Below are 19,003 nucleotides of genomic sequence, written 5' to 3'. Positions count from 1 at the left end.
TGGATCATATGGTAACTCTATTTTTAGTCTTTGAAGGAACCTGCATACTGTTCCCCAATTTACATTCCCATCAGCAATGCAAGAGGGTTCCCTTTTCTCCACACCCTCTCCAGCATTTATTGTTTGTAGACTTTTTGTCAATGGCCATTCTGACTGGTGTGAGGTGATACCTCATTGTAGTTTTGATTTGCCTTGCTCTAATAATTAGCAATGTTGAGCATCTTTTCACGTGCCTGTTGGCCATCTGTATATCTTCTTTGGAGAAATGTCTTATTTAGGTCTTCTGCCCATTCTTTTGCTTGTGTTGGGGTTTTTTTGTTTTTTTGTTTTTAAATATTGAGCTGTGTAAACTGTTTGTATATTTTGGAAGTTAATCTTTTGTTGGTTGTGTCGTTTGCAAATATTTTCTCCCATTCTGTAAGTTGTCTTTTCATTTTGTTTCTGGTTTCCTTTGCTGTGTAAAAGCTTTTAAGTTTAATTAGGTTCCATTTGTTTATTTTTGCTTTTGTTTCCATTACTCTAGGAGATGGATCTAAAAAAATATTGCTGTGATTTATGTCAAAGAGTGTTCTGCCTGTGTTTTCCTCTATCTCTAGAAGTTTTGATTGGGATCTTTGTCTCACATCTTCCATATCTCTATTTAACATGTTCAGTCTTTCTTCTAGCTTCTCAAACATGGGGAAACAGTTACAGTAACTTTTAAAACCCTTGTCTACTAATTTTATTATTTGTCATTTCTGAGTCTGTTTCTGTTTAGTGATTTTGCTCCTTAGAATGAGTTGTATTTTCTTACTTCTTTGCATGCCTGATAATTTTTTATTGCATGCCCGATATTATGAGTTTTACCTTTCTGGGTGCTAGATTTTTGTGTGTGTTCGTGTACATATATTCTTAAGCTTTGCTCTGGAATGTAGTTTAATTACTCAGAAACAGTTTGATACTTTTGAAGTTCACTTTTAAGCTTTTTTAGGTAGTATGAGAGCAGGCTTTAGTCTAGGGATAATGTCAGTAACCGTTTTCCAAGTACCAGTCTACCATACTCCATGACGTGTGAGGTTTTCCACTCTGGCCGGTGGGACTAGACACGATTGTGTGAGCAGAGGGATGGTTCTTTCCCCATTCTTGGATAGCTTTCTTACACACAAGCCTAACAGTACTCATCTGGAGACTTGGGAACCCTCTGATGTTTCTGCAGCCCTCCATACAGCTCTCTTCTCTCCAGTACCGTGCGCTGTGAACTCCACCTGCCTTGGGATTCCCAGCTGTCTTATCAGTTCATGGGAGAGCTCCACCTGGGTTCCCCCTGCCTGCACCGTGGCCTGGAAAGTGTCTAGGCAGTAAGCTTGGGCAGGGGTGGGGCTTACCTCGTTTGTTTTCCACCTCTCAGGGATCACTGCCCGGTGTAGCCTGATGTCCAATATCTGAAAGTCATTGTTTCCTGTATTTTGTTCAGTTTTTCAGTTGTTTCAGATGGCTGTAAATCCAGTCCCTCCTAGTCCATCTTCATTGGAAGTAGAAATCCCAGCCTAGTTTTTAAAAGTTTTAATGAAATAATTTTAGCACACTGGCACGTGTAAAGTATAGTAAATTGATTACCTGGGTAACCGCTGCTAAAGTATATAATTTTGTCAAATTTCTGCTGCACTTTTTAAAACACAAAGTAAAACATTACAGATATGGTTCAAATCCTTTCTTGTCTCCATGATCCCATTCTTTTCTTGCCCTTCACAGGAGTAACCATGTTCTGTATTTGATAATTATCATTCTTGTGTGGATTTTTAAGTTTTACTACATATGTGTGTATCTATAAATGATATCTATTAATAGTATTATCTTGAAGATTTAAACAAATATCATGTTGTACATGTCATTCTTCAATTTTCTTTCTTTTCTTATTCAGCATTTAAAAAATATTTGTCCATATGATCCACGTAGCTTTAGATAGAATGTACATTCCACAAGGACAGGAATATTTGTTCGCTAGCATATCCCAAACATTTAGAACAGTGCCTGGCACATTGTAGGCACTTAATTAATATTTGTTGAATGAATGAATTCACTTTAAGTGATGTATAGTATTTGATCGTACGAATATGCTACAGTTTATTTATCTGTTCTCTTGTCAATAGATGTTTAGGTTGTTGGGGTTTTTTGCTAATATGACTAGTGCTGCAGTGGATGTTCTTGTTTGTGTCTCCTTGTGCACATGTTGAAGAATCTAAGAAATGCTGGGTCGCTGGGTCTTAGGGCAAAAACTTCTTCAACTTATCTGTATGTTGCTGAATTGTTCTCCATGGCAATAGTTCCAATTTATACTCCCACCAGCAGTGTATGAGAGTTCTCATTTCTCCATATCCTCACCAACATTTGCTATTATCAGATTTTAGTTTTTGCCAAGCGTATGTATGTGACATTATGTTTTGCATTACCATTTAAAAAAAAAAAATTTCATTTTTCCCAATAGAAATTCAATGTCTTCTTTTCGTCCTGGGAGAGGGCATAATGACAGTCGGAGGAGTGTGTTTTACACCAATGAAGAGTGGGAGCTTTTAGAGCCAAGCCCTAAGGACCTGGAGGAGTCCATGGTGCAGGAAGAAAGGAAGAAGCAGATCCCTGAAGGAAACAAAGGTATGGATGTGGTTCCTGCTGTCTTTCATTCTCTCCGCTGCCATCTGTTAACCACTGGTGATGTGGGAGATCCTTTGGTAGCAGGTATCACTGGGAGCATGAGACCCAACGGGAGTTGTGTTCTCTTTGTGGGAAATAAAACCTAAAGGCTTGACAATGAGATGTCACAAGAAATAAATAACTGTCCAATCCTGTGGTTCTGCAACTTTTTCAGGAGATAGAAGATCTGGAAGTCATGGTGCTCTTTACAGAAATACTGATTTAAAAAAAACTAAAACTTTTTATTTATAGAAATTTGTTAGTGCACACACAAGTAGAAGCTGTAGTGTCACATTCCACAGTTTTGAACTTATGGCCTCTCTTTTTTCCTCTGTATCTCCTCTGAGCTCCTGCCCCTCCTGGCACCCACTACCAGCTGGGTTATTTTAAAGGAAGTTCTAGATATTAATCCTTTGCATCTGTAAACATTTTAGTATGTATCTCCAAGAGATGACTTTTCAAAAGAACCACAGCTTCATCATTATACCTAAACACCTACAGTAAATCCTTCTTGTCTACTTCCCCAGTTGTTCCATAAATGTCTGCTTGCAGTTGGCACGAGCAAATGAGGGGCTAACAGGCCCCCAAGTGTGTTTAGTTGTGTGTCTTCTTGGGTCTCTTTCAGTCTGAACCGCTCTCTGTTTGTTTTTTGTCTTCCGTTTCCCTTGCCACGCCTGTTGAAGAAACAGGGTCTACCTGTCAAGGAATTGCCCACATTCTGGATTTTGTTAATTATATTTTTGCGGGGTCACAGAATATGCTTCTCCATCCCTGTATTTCCTATACACCTGTCGCTAGAGTAGAGGCCTGCCCAGATTCAGGGTTGACTTTTAATTATGACAAGAATATTTTGGGGTGAGGTGGGGGCTAGGGATGCTGTGTATTTCTTGTTGCATCACATCTGGAACCACATCGTATCTGGTTTTCCCTCTTTTTGTGATATTAAGGTCAGTCAGGATTTAGGGTGTCAGCCTGACCCGTTCATACATCTCTCCATTGGCATTTTGCCTAATGCGTTAAGCAGCCCTTCATGATCCTACATCCATTGATCCATTGAGGGAACATTGATGTTTTAAATGTAAAATAACAATAAATAATTTTGAAATTCTGCCTTATGCTTCCTTCTGGCACGAGCTGGCAGGATGAGGAGGCAGGATTTGAGGAGGTCTTTACTGAGAGCACATGTTAACATGGTAATATGTTTTTCTGTCCCCTGGGAAAGGACCACATGACTTGCTTTGGTAGGGAGTTTACTTGTGATCCCCAGGATGGTAGCATGGAACCCTAAGGTCCAGTGTGACGTGGTGAAGATGTGGGTCACGTGCCTCGTGGCCCAGCATGTGGCACAGCCAGCGGGGCACCCAGGAGAGGGGCTCATTGTCAACTGGGAAGGCCTTCTGAGGAACAGGGATTTGTGTTGGGGATTTGGCTTGTTGAAGGTAAACACTGTTGGCTCTGACTTCCCCATAAGACTCTAAGAATGCAATGGAAGGGTGAATGGTAGCAAGATTGGGAAGGAAGAATCAGTAAGGCTCAGTGACTCGGGTGGGGCAAGAAACTCCCAGCTCCCCTGGACAGCAGCTTCTTGTCTGGGAGCAGCCTTCTCAGCCTCTGCCCAGCCCCTGATCCCTTTGAGAGGGAGCCTGTGTGGAAGACACGGAGGGACCAGGATGTCTCTGGATTTTTATCTTGATGATTCATGGATATTTCCTGTAATGGCTCCAAGAATCAGCCTGCCAGCTTCTTGTCCATGTCATTCATGGGAAGTAAGCTCATCTTCATACACACAGAAAAGTCCCCCAGTCAGAAATGTGTGGCTCAATGGATTTTCACAGAGTGAGCGTATCCATGTAGCCAGCACTTACTTGAAGAAACAGGACGGCACCAGGAGTCACAGCCTCCATCCCCAAACCCCTCCCAGTCACTACATGGCCTCCCCGCCCCCGAAACCACTGTCCTGACTCCTAACATCATAGATTGGTTTTGCCTGTTTTCTAAAGTTATATAAATGGAATCTATATAGTATGTACTCTCCTCTTTATATTTTTAATATATATTTGAATCCATTTATTCTAAAATTTATTTGGATCCCTCAATATTTTTAAATACTCATTTTTAAGGAAGAGAATAAAATGTGTTTACAATTAAGAAAACATAAACTTGGTGTTTTTTTGGTTTGTTTTTTTAGTAAGGACAGATTAGCTAAAAATAAGCAGCTGGGGATCCCTAGTGTATCTCTTAAGGCCTGCCCTCTAACTTTGTAGATGCAGGCCCTGTCCTTACTAAGGTGCCCGGCGGAAGGGACACCTTGTGTTCAGGTTGCTGTAGGAACTTGGAGCAACCATGTTCTTCCCTGGTCTGTGTCTCTGTTCTCTTTGGTCCTCAAAGTAACTGAAATAAGAAAATAGTGATATGAACACATGGCTTAGAACTGATCTTTTGGAAAATAAACTTAACATTACAAAAGAATCTTGAGAGAGCTTAGTACAGTTTTGTCATAAATTCCTCATTAGTACTAATGTATAGTCTGACTTTTTTTCATCTGTCTTAATGCAAAAATTGAGCAAATAGAGAAAGTTTTCTTTAAAAGTGATCACATGAAAGATCATCTTTGATTTTCAGCTTGGTTATTGTCAAGAATGAGGTAGGAGCAGAGAGTGACGCACGCAGAACTCCTTAGAGGACGATGGATGGAATGTTAATGTATTTTACTGGAATTTCCGAAAGGAAAATTTGACCTGAACTTAAACAAGTTTTGTTTTTATGTAGGAGTAACTGGCTCAGGATTTCCCTTTGATTTTGGACGTATTCCCTACAAAGGAAAACGCCCTTTGAAAGACATGATTGGATCGTATAAAAATCGCCACAGTAGTGGGGACCCTTCAGCCGAGGGGCCGTCGGGCAGTGGTAGCACCAGCAAGTTGGCCTCCGAGATGCAGCTGCAGGTCCAGAACCAGCAGGAAGAGCTGGAAAGGTTAAGGAAAGACTTATCCAGTCAGAAGGTAATTCTTCTTCCTCACATTTCTATCTCATCTCACATCAGCAGGCCAGGGACCAGAGGAGCAAAACCCGGCTTTCACGTTTCTCTGACTCCATTATTTCCCAGACGGTGCTTTTCCCCTAAGAGTTGTATGTTGCCACGGCCACTGACCTAGGCACTGCTGTTCTGCTTGGTCATTTTTTCATAGACATTTGAAGTTCCGACGAGAGTGAAGACCCCTCAGAGTGGGTCGGGGAGGGTGTTGTTTGCACCTTGCCCACGCCTGCCCTGACGTCAAATCTCTCTGAGCATAGCTTCAGCCCAAGGCCCATGAACAGTTGTTAAATGAGTTTCCACATCCTGTTAAAACAGCAGCTTCCTTTTGAGCTGATCACACCTAATTATACTTAATTCCTCAGCAGGTCAGTGAATTTAGACCTCAGATTTTTTAATACGGATGAACGTTTACTGGGAGCCATTGCTAATTGCAGTCTGCCTGTCCACTATTTCCTGTTTCCTATTATTGTTCTCTACAGACAGCCTTTATGGAATAAATATTTTTCCTTCTCTATTTTTGAGATCCTTCGAGAGGAAGTTGGTTATTAAAATATTTCCAGTAAAGTTTCTGCATTTGCTCAAATACCAATGGTTGCTCCATGCAGAGTTGCCATGATTTCTGCTTTTTCTCCCGCCCCTGCTCCCCACTCCATCCTCCCCTGGCTCCCAGGAGCTCGTGCGGCTCCTGCAGCAGACGGTGCGGTCCTCCCAGTACGACAAGTACTTCACGAGCAGCCGCCTCTGTGAGGGGGTCCCGCAGGACACGCTGGGGCTTCTGCACCAGAAGGACGACCAGATTCTGGGCCTCACTAGCCAGCTGGAGAGGTTCAACCAGGAGAAGGAGAGTCTTCAGCAGGAAGTGAGGACGCTGAAGAACAAGGTGGGCGAGCTCAGTGAGCAGCTGGGGATGCTGATGGAGACCATCCAGGCCAAGGACGAGGTCATCATGAAGCTCTCCCGGCAGCTCAGCGAGTGCGAGGGCAGCGCATCCTCTCCCACCTCCATGCCCAGCTCTCCTGTGGCCCTCCCCACAGCCAGGGACCAGCTGGAACTGGACCGACTGAAAGTAAGAGCAGGGCGTGGGCCCCTGTTATTGGGACAAGAAATCCAAAACCCACTAACAGCCTGTCTGTTGATGTCACTCTAGAGCTGCTAGCCTCAGTGAGCTAATTTGGCATGACAGCAGAGCAGCTGTGCCTTTTTTTAAAAAAACAAGTGTCACAGGACTTCCAGTCAGATAATTACTAGGTTTCTAAGAAGCTTCCTTGGAAAATGAAAGTCTCAGCCCGTCAGTGTCGCCATAGCTCAGAACAGTTTCAGATCTTTCCCCTCCCTTGCTTTCAGGCAGCTGAAACTTCTCTTTCTGTTTATACACCCTTAGAACTTCATTATTCCACGTAACCTACAGAGGCTGTTTCTTGCCCCCTCTGTGTGTGGATGCACACACCATTATTTGCATAGCCCGCCTCAGGACATAATGGAGGCCAGGTGAGGGAACACTGTTCCCAACAGCTAGTGTGGGGTCAGGTGGGAAAGCAGACCCTGGCTCCCAAGCACGCCGGGGAAGAGGGCCTGCCCAGAGTCAGTGCCCCCCATGCCTAAGGCAGGAGGGTCCTGACACTCAGAAGGGAGGGCAGAGCTCTCTTCCCAGTGTCCCAGTGGCCCTGGGGATGGGAGGCTGGTTCCTAAAGGGAGGTTACTGTCCCCATCATACCTGGGGTGTTGGCCAGCTGATGAGGTAGGAAGAGCGTTACTGGGGGCATGGGCAGTCTGACTCTGTGCCCGCAGAGAAGTGTGCTGGTCCCGAGGAGGGGAGAGCTGAATGGCCTTGGGCCACTGTCTGTCAGGCCACAGCGAGGGTCCCAAAAGTTTTGCTGCCACCAGTTCTCAATTTGGAGAAGTTTCAGGTGGAGAAGTGTCTCCTAGGACATGAGGCATTGGGTGTAGCCCAGACCCCAGCTGACCCCACATAGTTCTGCAGCTATCGGTCCCACCTGGCCACAAAGTCTTCCTCACCTGGCTACCCACTTTTTGCAAATAATGTGGCACCGAGGATGTTTTGCCCCCCAAATGCAGCTTATCCTTGAAGGGCAAAGGTTTGCCACTTTTGAGGTTGTTACTGAGCCTGCTTCCTGACTAGTAGTACCTGTCACGCAGTGTCAGTAGATTGCATGCCTGATGGACATGCCTGAGCCTTAAAGATAATTCCAAAATGGAAATTAAAACACTGGAATAATGGCAGCTTTGTCGGAATATGTATGTGGTCTCCCATGGTGACAACTTCTCAGTGACAGCACCCAGTAGATACATGAGGCCAGAAGGATTTATTGGTGAGAAGGACCAAAAGGGGAAAAACACCACCAAAACCCTCAATCTCGTTACTTTATAATTATATCTGCTACAAAAATAGCCGTGTTTAAAAAAAAAAGGTCCTGGTTAGTGTTGCCTGTAAAAGTTGGTTTTGTTTATATATGCATCCTAGAGTGTACTGACCCTAAGTATACATCCCATCAGTGATACACGTTTTAAGACCACTTATTTAAGGTCAACTGAATTTTATATTTTGCGAGCACGTCTGTCTTTATAGTGTTTGGAGAATGACACCAGGGCGTTCGGTTTCCAGGTCCCAGTGCTCGGCAGTGGGGGACGCGTGGGGAGCATGTTTTCCCGGGGAGCCGAGCCAGGGTGTGGAGGGGAGTGTGTGGCTCTGTTGTTGTGGCTCCACACAGCTCCTTTTGGAGACGACTGATGGAGCTGATCACAACTAGACTTCTCGACCTTTTCTTTTTGCGGGGTAGCGGGTGACATTTTTTTTTTCTCCAACATTTCTCAGCTTAATTTATAAAGTCTGTGGCTCCAGAATTCCACAAGAGTGAGGTTAAGTGGTGGCATAGCTTATGGAGAGGCAGAAAGGTTGTCAGGGGACTTCCCTGTGACCTGTTCCTCTGAGTGAGTCCTGCCCGGCTTGGTGACCTCATGTTTATGACATTGCTCTGCCTGGGCCGGATATTGCCAGGGCATCCCCTGTGCCATGCAGGAGACAGTCACATTCGTGCCTCCTCTGCGGTGGCACTGAGAGAATTGGAGTGAAGAATCTCATTGTCCTTCACTTTTAGATACCGCATGGTTTCTATATTGATTTCTTCGTTTGACCCCAAATTTAAAATGTCTAGGTGGGGAAAAAAAAATTGTGTGTGTGTTTTGGTGGGGGGAAGGTATCTTTTTTGTTGTTGTTACTGTTACTATTCAGTGTCTTGCTTTATAGTCAGTGTATGTGCCTGTAAAGATTTCTGCTTTTTAGAAACATTTCTGTTTTGGTCTCATATGTGGTCACTTTCTGTTCCTGTAGTATTTTGAGGCAGGAGCACGTATTGGTCTTAGGATTTTACCACCCTAGTGATTTAAATATTTTCCCCACACTTCCTTCCAGGCCTTTTCCATGTTTACATAATTCTTCCATTTCCTGGAGTAGGTAGACTTTTGTTTCATTCAGCCTTAGAACCCAGGTACTTTCTGTATTGCTATCGTTAATGATTCCAGATTGTCCATCTTTTGACTCTGTCATCATTTACTTAATCAACCTCTGTCTTCTTTCCTGTGATTTGTTATTTCATGAATATCTTCATGCGTGCAGCTTTTCCTTCTTGGGACTCTTTCATTCATTCATTCATTCAGCCATGTGCTGGACTTTGTACTCCACACAAAGTATACAGTCTCTGTCCTCCTGGAGCTCAGAGTTTAGTTTATAAAGCACAAAAACAAAAAAGCAGAATCACAACTGTAACAAACATCAATGAGGAAGGGGATGTGTCCCAGTATGGGGTGGCGGTTTAGACTGAGCATGGACTCTGGAGTCAGACCTGGCTGGGTTCAAACCCAGCTTTGCCACTCATGACCTCTGACCTTGGGCAGGCTGGTTCACCTCTCTGCCTCAGTGTTCATCTGTGAAATGGCGCTTACCTCATAGGGTCTTGTAAGGGTTAAAAGAGGTATTCCATGTAAAGTCCTCACAGGGCACCCGGCACCTCATAGAGTCTTAACTTGCTGTGATCATCATTCTAGAGAAAGAATCCTTTTTTTTTTTAATTTTTGAATTTTATTATATTTATTTTTTTATACAGCAGGTTCTTATTAGTCATCTGTTGTATACACATCAGTGTATACATGTCAGTCCCAATCACCCAGTTCATCACAACCCCCCCCCCCAACTGCTTTCCCCCCTTGGTGTCCATACGTTTGTTTTCTACATTTGTGTCTCCACTTCTGCCCTGCAAACTGGTTCATCTGTACCATTTTTCTAGGTTCCACATACATGCGTTAATATACGATATTTGTTTTTCTCTTTCTGACTTACTTCACTCTGTATGACAGTCTCTAGATCCATCCATGTCTCAACAAATGACTCAATTTCGTTCCTTTTTATGGCTGAGTAATATTCCATAGTATAAATATGTGCCAACTTCTTTATCCATTTGTCTGTCGATGGGCATTTAGGCTGCTTCCATGACCTGGCTATTGTAAATAGTGCTGCAATGAACATTGGGGTGCACGTGTCTTTCTCAGAGTATATGCCCAGTCATGGGGTTGCTGGGTCATACGGTAATTCTATTTTTAGTTTTTTAAGGAACCTCCATACTGTTCTCCATAGTGGCTGTATCAATTTACATTCCCACCAACAGTGCAAGAGGGTTCCCTTTTTAGAGAAAGAATCCTTGAGATACATTATCAGGACTTCCTTAGACTGTAATGCAAAGTTTGACTCAAAGACACGGAGGGCACACTGTGGTGTCCTGCTCCCTCCACCCACCTTGTGCTGCTCAGTCTCTGGCCGTCACGGCCCAGTGTATTCTTTTATTGCCCTCTAGCTCACCTTCCTTCAATCAGCCTGCCTTTTAGTAACATGTTTGTTCATTGTTTCCAAATATGAGAGCTTCAAGACGCCAGGAGAAAGGAGAACATCATGATTCTGATCAGAAAAGGAAGTCTGTGGACCTCCTTTGGGGTTTGACAGCGCCCGTCTTCCATGCTTGTCATGACGTGCGGTCTTGCTGAGACTGAGAAGGTGTGATGTGTATCAGAGCTCAGGTGGGCATCAGGGGCCAAGCACCTGGGCCAAGAGCGCAGCAGACCTGGCTCCCAGCCCGACACTTAGTAGTTGTGCAGCCTCCCTGTGGCTCAGCTCTTCACCTAGGAGGTGGAGATGACGAGAGTGGCTGCTGAAGAGTTGTGAGGTTTAAATGGGATCGAGGACCACAGGGCACCTGTAACCCGCAGCAAGTGCTCCTTAGGTGTCAGCGATTAAAGGGACTGTTGGAACATTTTCAGTTCTTCTGTATTTTCAGGGGAGATTGTGTACTGCCATGGTGGCTTCTAGTTTGGAGATTGGGGCATGTCTCTGGACACATCTCTGGGGAGGGGCCATGGTCTCTGTCCTGGGACAGCACAGGTGTCAGTGCCTTTCTTGACCACCCCTGGCCTTCTCTTGGGGCTGTTGTGAACAGTTTCTCCTGTGATTGAGGGATCAGAAATTCCTTGAAAACTTCAAACAGAGTAGGGGAAGAAGACATTTGTAAAAGACTGCATTTGGTAGGGAGCATTTAGAAATCACTGCCCCAGTTGTCTCAAAGGTTCCCTTTCGCTTGCCTTGCTCAGAGTGTCAAGGGCTGAAGGTCACGTGTGGCACCCGCTTCTGCCAGGGCTGAACTTTTAGTTGGACTTGGCAGAACGTGTCACCAGCTTGTGATGTTCTCTTAAAAACGGAAAGTAAATGTGGCAAAAGTTAACAATTGGCAAATTTAGGTGAAGGGTATATTGTGTTTATTGTACTTTTCTTTAACGTTTTCATAAGTTCGAAATTTTTTAATGTAAAAAAGTTGAGGAACATGTTCTCTTAGGTGCCTTGTACATTGTAGGTGATAGGTATTCATTATTAAGTGTAATTCTTTAGGTAAGGGTATTGTGTATGTGTGTAGCCTCTTCCACATAAACTGGATAAGTAAAAATGAGAATCTACAGAAAATTTGTTCAGTTTCTCTAGTTAAAAAACAAAATGAATGTAAGGCATTACCTTTTGTACCCAATGAATGTGGGTAGATAAAATATTTGCATAGATTTAGGACATAAGTCCTACTTACTTTTCCTAAGGACAGGTGAGAAAAATCTCCACCATTAAATAAATTTATTTCCCCATCTCCTTCATTACAGCCGTAGTCCCTGCCTACCTTCTACTGCCAAGGGTAGCCGCAAAGTTTAATCAGAAAGTGTCTAGGAATCAGCTTTCATTTCCTTAGAACTTGTTCTAACTTAGCAGGGCTATTTGATTGGTGAGGCAGCAAAATATTACTTATATTGAACAGGGGTCCCAAACCCCTGGGCCACGGACTGGTATCGGTCCATGGCCTGTTGGGAACCAGGCCGCACAGCAGGAGGTGAGCAGTGGGCGAGCGAGCGAAGCTTCATCTGTATTTATAGCTGTTCCCCATCGCTTGCATTACCGCCTGAGCTGCACCTCCTGTCAGCGTTATGGTGAGTTGTGTAATTATTTCATTATATATTGCAATGTAATAATAATAGAAATAAAGTACACAATAAATGAAAAGCGCTTGAATTGTCCCAAAGCCATCCCCCCACCCCCCGGTCTGTGGAAAAATTGTCCTCCAGGAAACTGGTCCCTGGTGCCAAAAAGGTTGGGGACCGCTGATATAGAATAATTAATCAACATTCAACCAATGTGAATTGATGGACCTTTTTTTTGCAACAGGATAATCTACAGGGGTATAAAACGCAAAATAAATTTCTGAATAAGGAAATCTTGGAACTCTCAGCTCTACGGAGAAATGCAGAAAGAAGAGAGAGGGATCTGATGGCAAAGGTGGGTCAGGACGGTTATATTCTATTATCTGGTGGGAGGTATGATTCAAAACCATTTAAAAATGGACACGCTTTAAAATCAGTTCAACCCACATGCTTGGAGGGTGTGGTTATTGATACCAGATTATATTTAAAGTATATAAAGTGCGTAGCACTGTGTTTAGTTTCACTTCGTGATGAAGACGAATAGAAATGTCCTGAGAGGTGGCTTTTATTCACACATATAATGAAGTTTACAGAAAAAAAATTAAATACAATTCTAAGGTTATTTGGATCTTGATTTATGCTACTGAGTTGTGTGACTCAGTTTCTTATCTATAAATGGGGATGGTGAGGGTGATGCCCCCTCTGTGAACCTGATAGGGTTGTTTTGAGAGTTAGATGTGACTGTGGCGGGAAAGGGCTTTGCAGGGTGTAGAGACATCACAGACTTCCCAGTTACGATCAAATGAAGCTCAGCGACACTGTGTCAGCAGCTGTTGTATGCCTCATATACCTTTTGAACAGTCCTCAGGACATCTTCCCAAACCTTGTTCCTGCATGTTTCCCAGGCGTGTATTGATTTGTCTGGTAAGGTAGCAGATGAGAGCTAGTTCTGGGTCACAGCGTCCTAGGAAAGTATTGATGTTGCATGGGATGGCTGCTTGGGGCTCGTGTCCAAGTGGCACTCAGCTTGACCTCAGTAATGGGTGTGTGGCCTGGTTTCTGCTGCTCACCTCAACCCTGTCCAGAACTGATATGTGTGTTGACGTGCAGAGGCCTTATTACCAGTACTTCTGTGTCATACCCCCTAGAAGGAAGACGGGGCCCATGTGGGCCATTTAAATAAGACAGGTGGCCTGTGGCATAAATTCATCTCTTGTCTTTTTTTTTTTTTTTTTTTGCGGTACACGGGCCTCTCACTGTTGTGGCCTCTCCCGTTGCGGAGCACAGGCTCCGGACGCACAGGCTCAGCGGCCATGGCTCACAGGCGCAGCCACTCGGCGGCATGTGGGATCTTCCCGGACCGGGGCACGAACCCGTGTCCCCTGCATCGGCAGGCAGACTCTCAACCACTGCGCCACCAGGGAAGCCCCATCTCTTGTCTTTGATACAGTCTCTCTCTGGCTCACTTGCCAGTGGTTCTTGGCTTGTCATTCTTTGATTGCTTGAGGTACTTAAGGATTGCTCTTCCTGTGTCTCTGTCTGATTGGAGGTAACTACCACATTCTCTGTAGTATTCTAGCCTGGAAGCCAAGCTCTGCCAGATAGAAAGCAAATACTTGATACTGCTCCAAGAAATGAAGACACCAGTTTGCTCAGAAGAACAGGGGCCTTCTCGGGATGTCATAGCCCAGCTGCTGGAGGATGCTCTGCAGGTTGAGAGCCCGGAGCATCCGGAGCAAGCATTCGTTAAACCTCATCTCGTCAGGTAAAGGTGCTAGCGACTGTTGGGGATAGTGGGACCCATTTCTCAGGCCCCTCTCTCAACAACAGTAGCCATTCATTGAGAACTTTACACAATTCTCCGTGTCTGGTTTGATGCTCATGACAAGGACCGTCCAGTCATTAGAACAGATAATGTCATCAGTCTTGCTGTAATAATCAAGTAACAGAGCTGGGGTTCAGCCTAAGTTTTCATTCCAAGACCTTTCTGCCATGTACCATGCCAACATGGGTGGTAGCCAGTCCTGCTGCAAGAGGAGCCCGTCTTCCTAGGAGCAGAACCCTCTCCAGAGACATGGCTGCACCCATGGGTAGTTTGAAAGCCAAGGGGGACCCTAAGTGGAAAATTGGGTCTTCTCTGTAAGGGAAGGACACTTGGGTAACCTGATTCAGTGGTTCAGAACTCATTGAGGGTCTGATACAAGCTGTTGACACCCTTGGCCCCAAAATGCAGTTGGACACACACACAGTATTGCATATACTTTTCAGAAAATCGTGGAGTGTGGAAGCGCGTGATGGATCTTGGATTAAGAACCTTCATATCCTAGTTTCTTAAAACTGAGATTCATGAAATACTGGCTCAAGGAGAAATCTGCAAATCCACTCAATCCAGTCTCCTCCTGTCTCCGCCCCCTTGCCCCTCTGGCAGCCCTGTGCCTAGGCCCTGCTCGCTGCTGTGGCTCAGCTTCTCCAGCCCCACCCCTGCCCCAGGGGAAGTCAGCTTGACCCACTCTTTCCCTTCTCTGCGCTTACAGCACTGGCCTGCCTTGTCCATGTTACTCAGTCGACAGGTAAAACTATGCTGTCAGATTGCAACCAACGCCATTGTTACAAAACTCTTACGGAGGCCTGTGTGCCGGGAGCCGTGCCAAGGGCCTTATGTGCAGGCTTGTATTTAACGCAGCTCAGCCAGGCAGATGTTTTTATCCTTGCTCAGAAAATGCTGAAGCTGAGGTTAGGGAGGTGATGTAACTTGCCCAGGTCACACAGATGGTGAGTGGCAAGGACGTGGCCCCAGACTGGGCAGCCCCATTCCCAGGCCAGGAGCGCTGTCTCCATGCTGTGCGCTTGTGCTGTGTCCGCAGTGGCGGGGGACTCCCGTGAGGGCGGCCTAGCAGTCTGTCCTGAGGGCACCACGTCTTCTTCCTGCTTGTGTTTTAGGCTCTTACTATTCATGTTGTATCTTTTCAAACTTCATGTGTGACTAGAACAATAGCTGTGTATATTGATTTACTTTGAACTTTTCATTATGGAAAATTTCAAACATACAAAGTAGTAGACGGAATCATATGACAACCCCCATATGCAACCTGTTACCCAATAATTTAGCAATTATTAACATTTTGGTAATCCTGTTTCTTCGTACCATTCCCTTCCAAAGTTTTTTTTTTTTCCCCTGGAATATTTTAAAGCAAGTATCAGACATGTCATTTCAGCTTTAAACACTTCAATATGTACCTCTAATTGAAGACATGTTTTAATATGCTAATCCTACCATATTCATACCTTTTTGCAACTTATTTCTTTCAACATTGTTTTCTGAAATTATACAGGTTGATACGTGTAGCTCCTGAGAATTTTTTTTTACCTGCCTCACAGCTTCACATTTTTATTCCTTCTCTCATGGTGAACACTTAGAATGGTTCCATTTTTCCTTGTTACAAACCGTGGTGCAGTAAGCATCGTGGTACATGTATCCATGTGTCCGTGTGTCTGCGTGAGAGAGTTTCTCCAGGGTGTAGGCTAGAAGTGGAATTCCTGACCTCTAGGGAATGCATATCTTCAGCTCTGCTAGATCTGATTTCCGAAGTTCTTGTACAGGTTTACACACTCAGCAGCAGTGTGTGAAAGGCCTTTGTATTGGTTTTCTATGACTGCCATAACAAATTATTGTTTTAAGCCAATAAGTTTGTGATACATATTTATTATGCAACAGTTCTGTCGGTCAAGCAGCCCAGCATGGTTTCGCTGGATGAAAGTCAGGGTATTAGCAGTGCTGCGTTCCTTTCTGGAGGTTCTAGGAGACAGTTTGTGTCCTTTCTTATTCAAGATGTTGGCAGAATACAGTTCCTTCTGGTTGTAGGACTAGGTCTCTGTTTCCTTGCTGCCTGTCAGGTGTGGCCATTCCCAGCTTCTGGAGGCCACCTGCATTCCTTGGCTTGTGGCCGCCTTTTTCCATCTTCAAAGTCAGCAACCGTGGGTCCAGGCCCTCTCCCACTTCACATCCTTCCTGCCTCTTCTTCCTTTGTCGCATCTCTGGTCCACTCTTCTGCCTTCCTCTTCCACTTTAAGGGCTCCTGTGTTTACTGTGGTCCCACCCGGCTAACCCAGGATAATCTCCCCGTCTTAAGTTCTGTAACTGTAATTCCACATGCCGTAACGTGACATATTCACAGGTTCCAGGGACATTTTTGGGGGCCATTATTCTACCTACCACAGCAGAATAATTCTTTTTCTTTTTAAGAATTAAAAAGAATTCTTAATTCTTTGTCATCCCTAATGTCTTACAAATGTTTTCTCCCTTGTCTTTTCACTTTTTAAAACGTTTTTCGAGCATAAGTGTTATGGATGTGTATATGTAGGCTATATAAACATACATGCACATGTATATTAATGTAGCCAAATTTATCAGCCTTGTATTGCTTGTATTTTCTTTTGTGCTTTTCACATTTAGCACCTCAGCCATCTAGAATTGATTATTTTCCTGTATAGTATCAAGGAAAGATCTAACGTAATTTTTTCCCATATAGATAGCCAGTTATTCTCACCCTGTTTATTGAGAAGTTTATTATTTCCTGAGTTGAAATGCCTGGTCATATATCAAAATGCCATTTACACATGGGTCGATTTCTAGGTTCTCTTTTCTGTTTCATTGGCCTTTTTGCCACATTGCATCATTTAATTTTTCCTTTTGTTTTTCTCAACAGTGAATATGACATTTATGGGTTTAGGACTGTCCCAGAGGATGACGAGGAAGAGAAGTTGGTTGCCAAAGTCCGAGCATTGGACCTGAAGACTCTCTACCTCACAGAAAACCAGGAGGTTTCCACTGGCGTCAAGTGGGAAAACTATTTTGCGAGCACAGTGAACAGGGAGATGATGTGCTCTCCAGAATTGAAGAACCTGATCCGCGCGGGCATTCCACATGAGCACCGTTCCAAGGTGTGGAAGTGGTGTGTGGACCTCCACACCAGGAAATTCAAGGACAGCATTAAGCCTGGTTACTTCCAGACCTTGCTTCAGAAGGCTCTGGAGAAACAGAACCCGGCCTCCAAGCAGATCGAGCTGGACCTGCTGCGGACTCTGCCCAACAACAAACATTACTCGTGCCCCACCTCGGAAGGCATACAGAAGCTGCGCAACGTCCTGCTCGCCTTCTCCTGGCGGAATCCAGACATTGGCTACTGCCAAGGTCTAAACAGGTGGGTGCCTGGCCCACAAGGTCTCCTCTCTGCTGTTAAGATAACTTGTAGCTCCAGGCGCTGCCTTGACAGCCCCCTCCCCTCCTGGTGAGCCAAGAAAAACCAGTCTTTTAAGGGAAATAAATATCAATAGCTGCAGTAAGCTAGTTTTAATTATGCAGTATCCCCAATTCTAGAATAATTGAGAGAAACAGACATGCTTTTGGAAAGTATTGGGTTGGCCAAAAAGTTCGTTCGGGTTTTCTGAATGAACTTTTTGGCCAATCCAATATTGAGAACACCGAAGTCAAACTATTTGGAACAACAAAATGAGAAATCATTTTGATTCCTTGTTGTTCTCATCACACTCAGGTTTTGATCAGAAGTTTGCTATCATTCATTTATAATGCTTGATGAGAAAACAAGGCCACTGCTTGTTTATACAGGATCTTTGTCAATCAAGAGGTTGCCCGAAACAATTTTTCAGCGGGTTAAACCTAGCCCTTGAAGAGCCCAAACTTTTATTTTTTTGGATGAGAGCCTTCTGCAGGTCTGGCGTACAGGCAGAGGACACTGAAAAGCCTCTCCCCTTCTCTAAATGATCCAGGCTCCTCATTCCGAGCTGAGCTGCACCGGGATGAGGCCACGGGAGGTACTGAGGTCTGTTCTCCATGGAGCTGCTCCCCATCACTGGACTTTGAGTGCTTGTGGCTGCTTTTTACCTCTCGTCTGTCTCTTACCTCGCTGGTGCACTTCTGCTGCTGTCATTAGAGTCCTTTTATATTCCTCTGTGTAATCAAAGTAGGTAACCAAGCTTGCTAGAAACATGGAGAAAGAATGAAGAAGCTCCGTGTGCCACCTTTAGCAGTTCTCCTTAAGTCAAGTGCATGCGTTGAGTTTTGAATGCTGAAGTTTATTCTGGCAGCTCATGGGCCTTTTTAATCCTCATCTGTGCTGGATACTGACCTCCAGATAAGGGCTATCTATTTGCATCTGAAATGAGAGTATTGCAGGAAGAAAAGCTTTTAAACTGGAATGTTAGTTGGTTAAGACCTGAAACCAATGGTTTCCAGGAAGTCATGGACAGGGTGCCCTCTCTGGGCCCTGAAAGTAAAAGGGACTGTGGCTGCTCCTCGATGGTCCCCATTTAAAAAAAAAAAAAAGCCTGTAAATAAGTTATGGCCTAACAAAGCAGCCTTGTTTTGCTTAAATGCACAGTTCACGTTGTATACTCAGTCTAAAAATTCCTGGAAGCTAAAAACCTCCGAAACTTAAGGGATCTTGGCGAGGACTCGAGCATGCCTGTTAGGGGTGCAGTAGCACCCCATTTATCTGACATTGTCATGGAATCAGCTGTTCCACACATAAGGAGACTTTCCAGAAAATTAAATCTTTCTCCGTACCATCGCCATTAGGACCTCTAAATTTTAACCGTTTTACTGGACTTTTTTTCTCCACATTATTTTGTACATGAGAACAGAACTGTGAACCCAGAACTTCAGCAGAAGAATGCTAGCCTTTCCTCAGTGATTCAGGCCTGTCATCTGGAACATCAGTTAACTAAAAGTGATGTCGTCAAAGGCTCTGCTCTTTTCAGTCTCTC

The 19,003-nt window shown here is 44.3% G+C and overlaps 1 protein-coding gene across 1 annotated transcript in view; it reads left to right on the top strand.

The window, feature by feature from the left end:
• Positions 1 to 19,003, top strand: part of TBC1D2B (TBC1 domain family member 2B) — an 87,009-nt gene that overhangs the window by 49,880 nt on the left and 18,126 nt on the right. The window contains exons 4-9 of the mRNA XM_030874852.3: positions 2,465 to 2,628; positions 5,437 to 5,669; positions 6,375 to 6,770; positions 12,465 to 12,575; positions 13,792 to 13,985; positions 16,927 to 17,421. Of these exons, the coding sequence (XP_030730712.1) occupies positions 2,465 to 2,628; positions 5,437 to 5,669; positions 6,375 to 6,770; positions 12,465 to 12,575; positions 13,792 to 13,985; positions 16,927 to 17,421 (1,593 nt within the window). The remainder of the gene's footprint in view (positions 1 to 2,464; positions 2,629 to 5,436; positions 5,670 to 6,374; positions 6,771 to 12,464; positions 12,576 to 13,791; positions 13,986 to 16,926; positions 17,422 to 19,003) is intronic.

This window comes from Globicephala melas, chromosome 2 (assembly GCF_963455315.2).
Source record: "Globicephala melas chromosome 2, mGloMel1.2, whole genome shotgun sequence".
In the NCBI taxonomy this organism is placed as follows: Eukaryota; Metazoa; Chordata; class Mammalia; order Artiodactyla; family Delphinidae; genus Globicephala; species Globicephala melas.
This window is presented reverse-complemented; position numbering and strand designations above follow the sequence as displayed.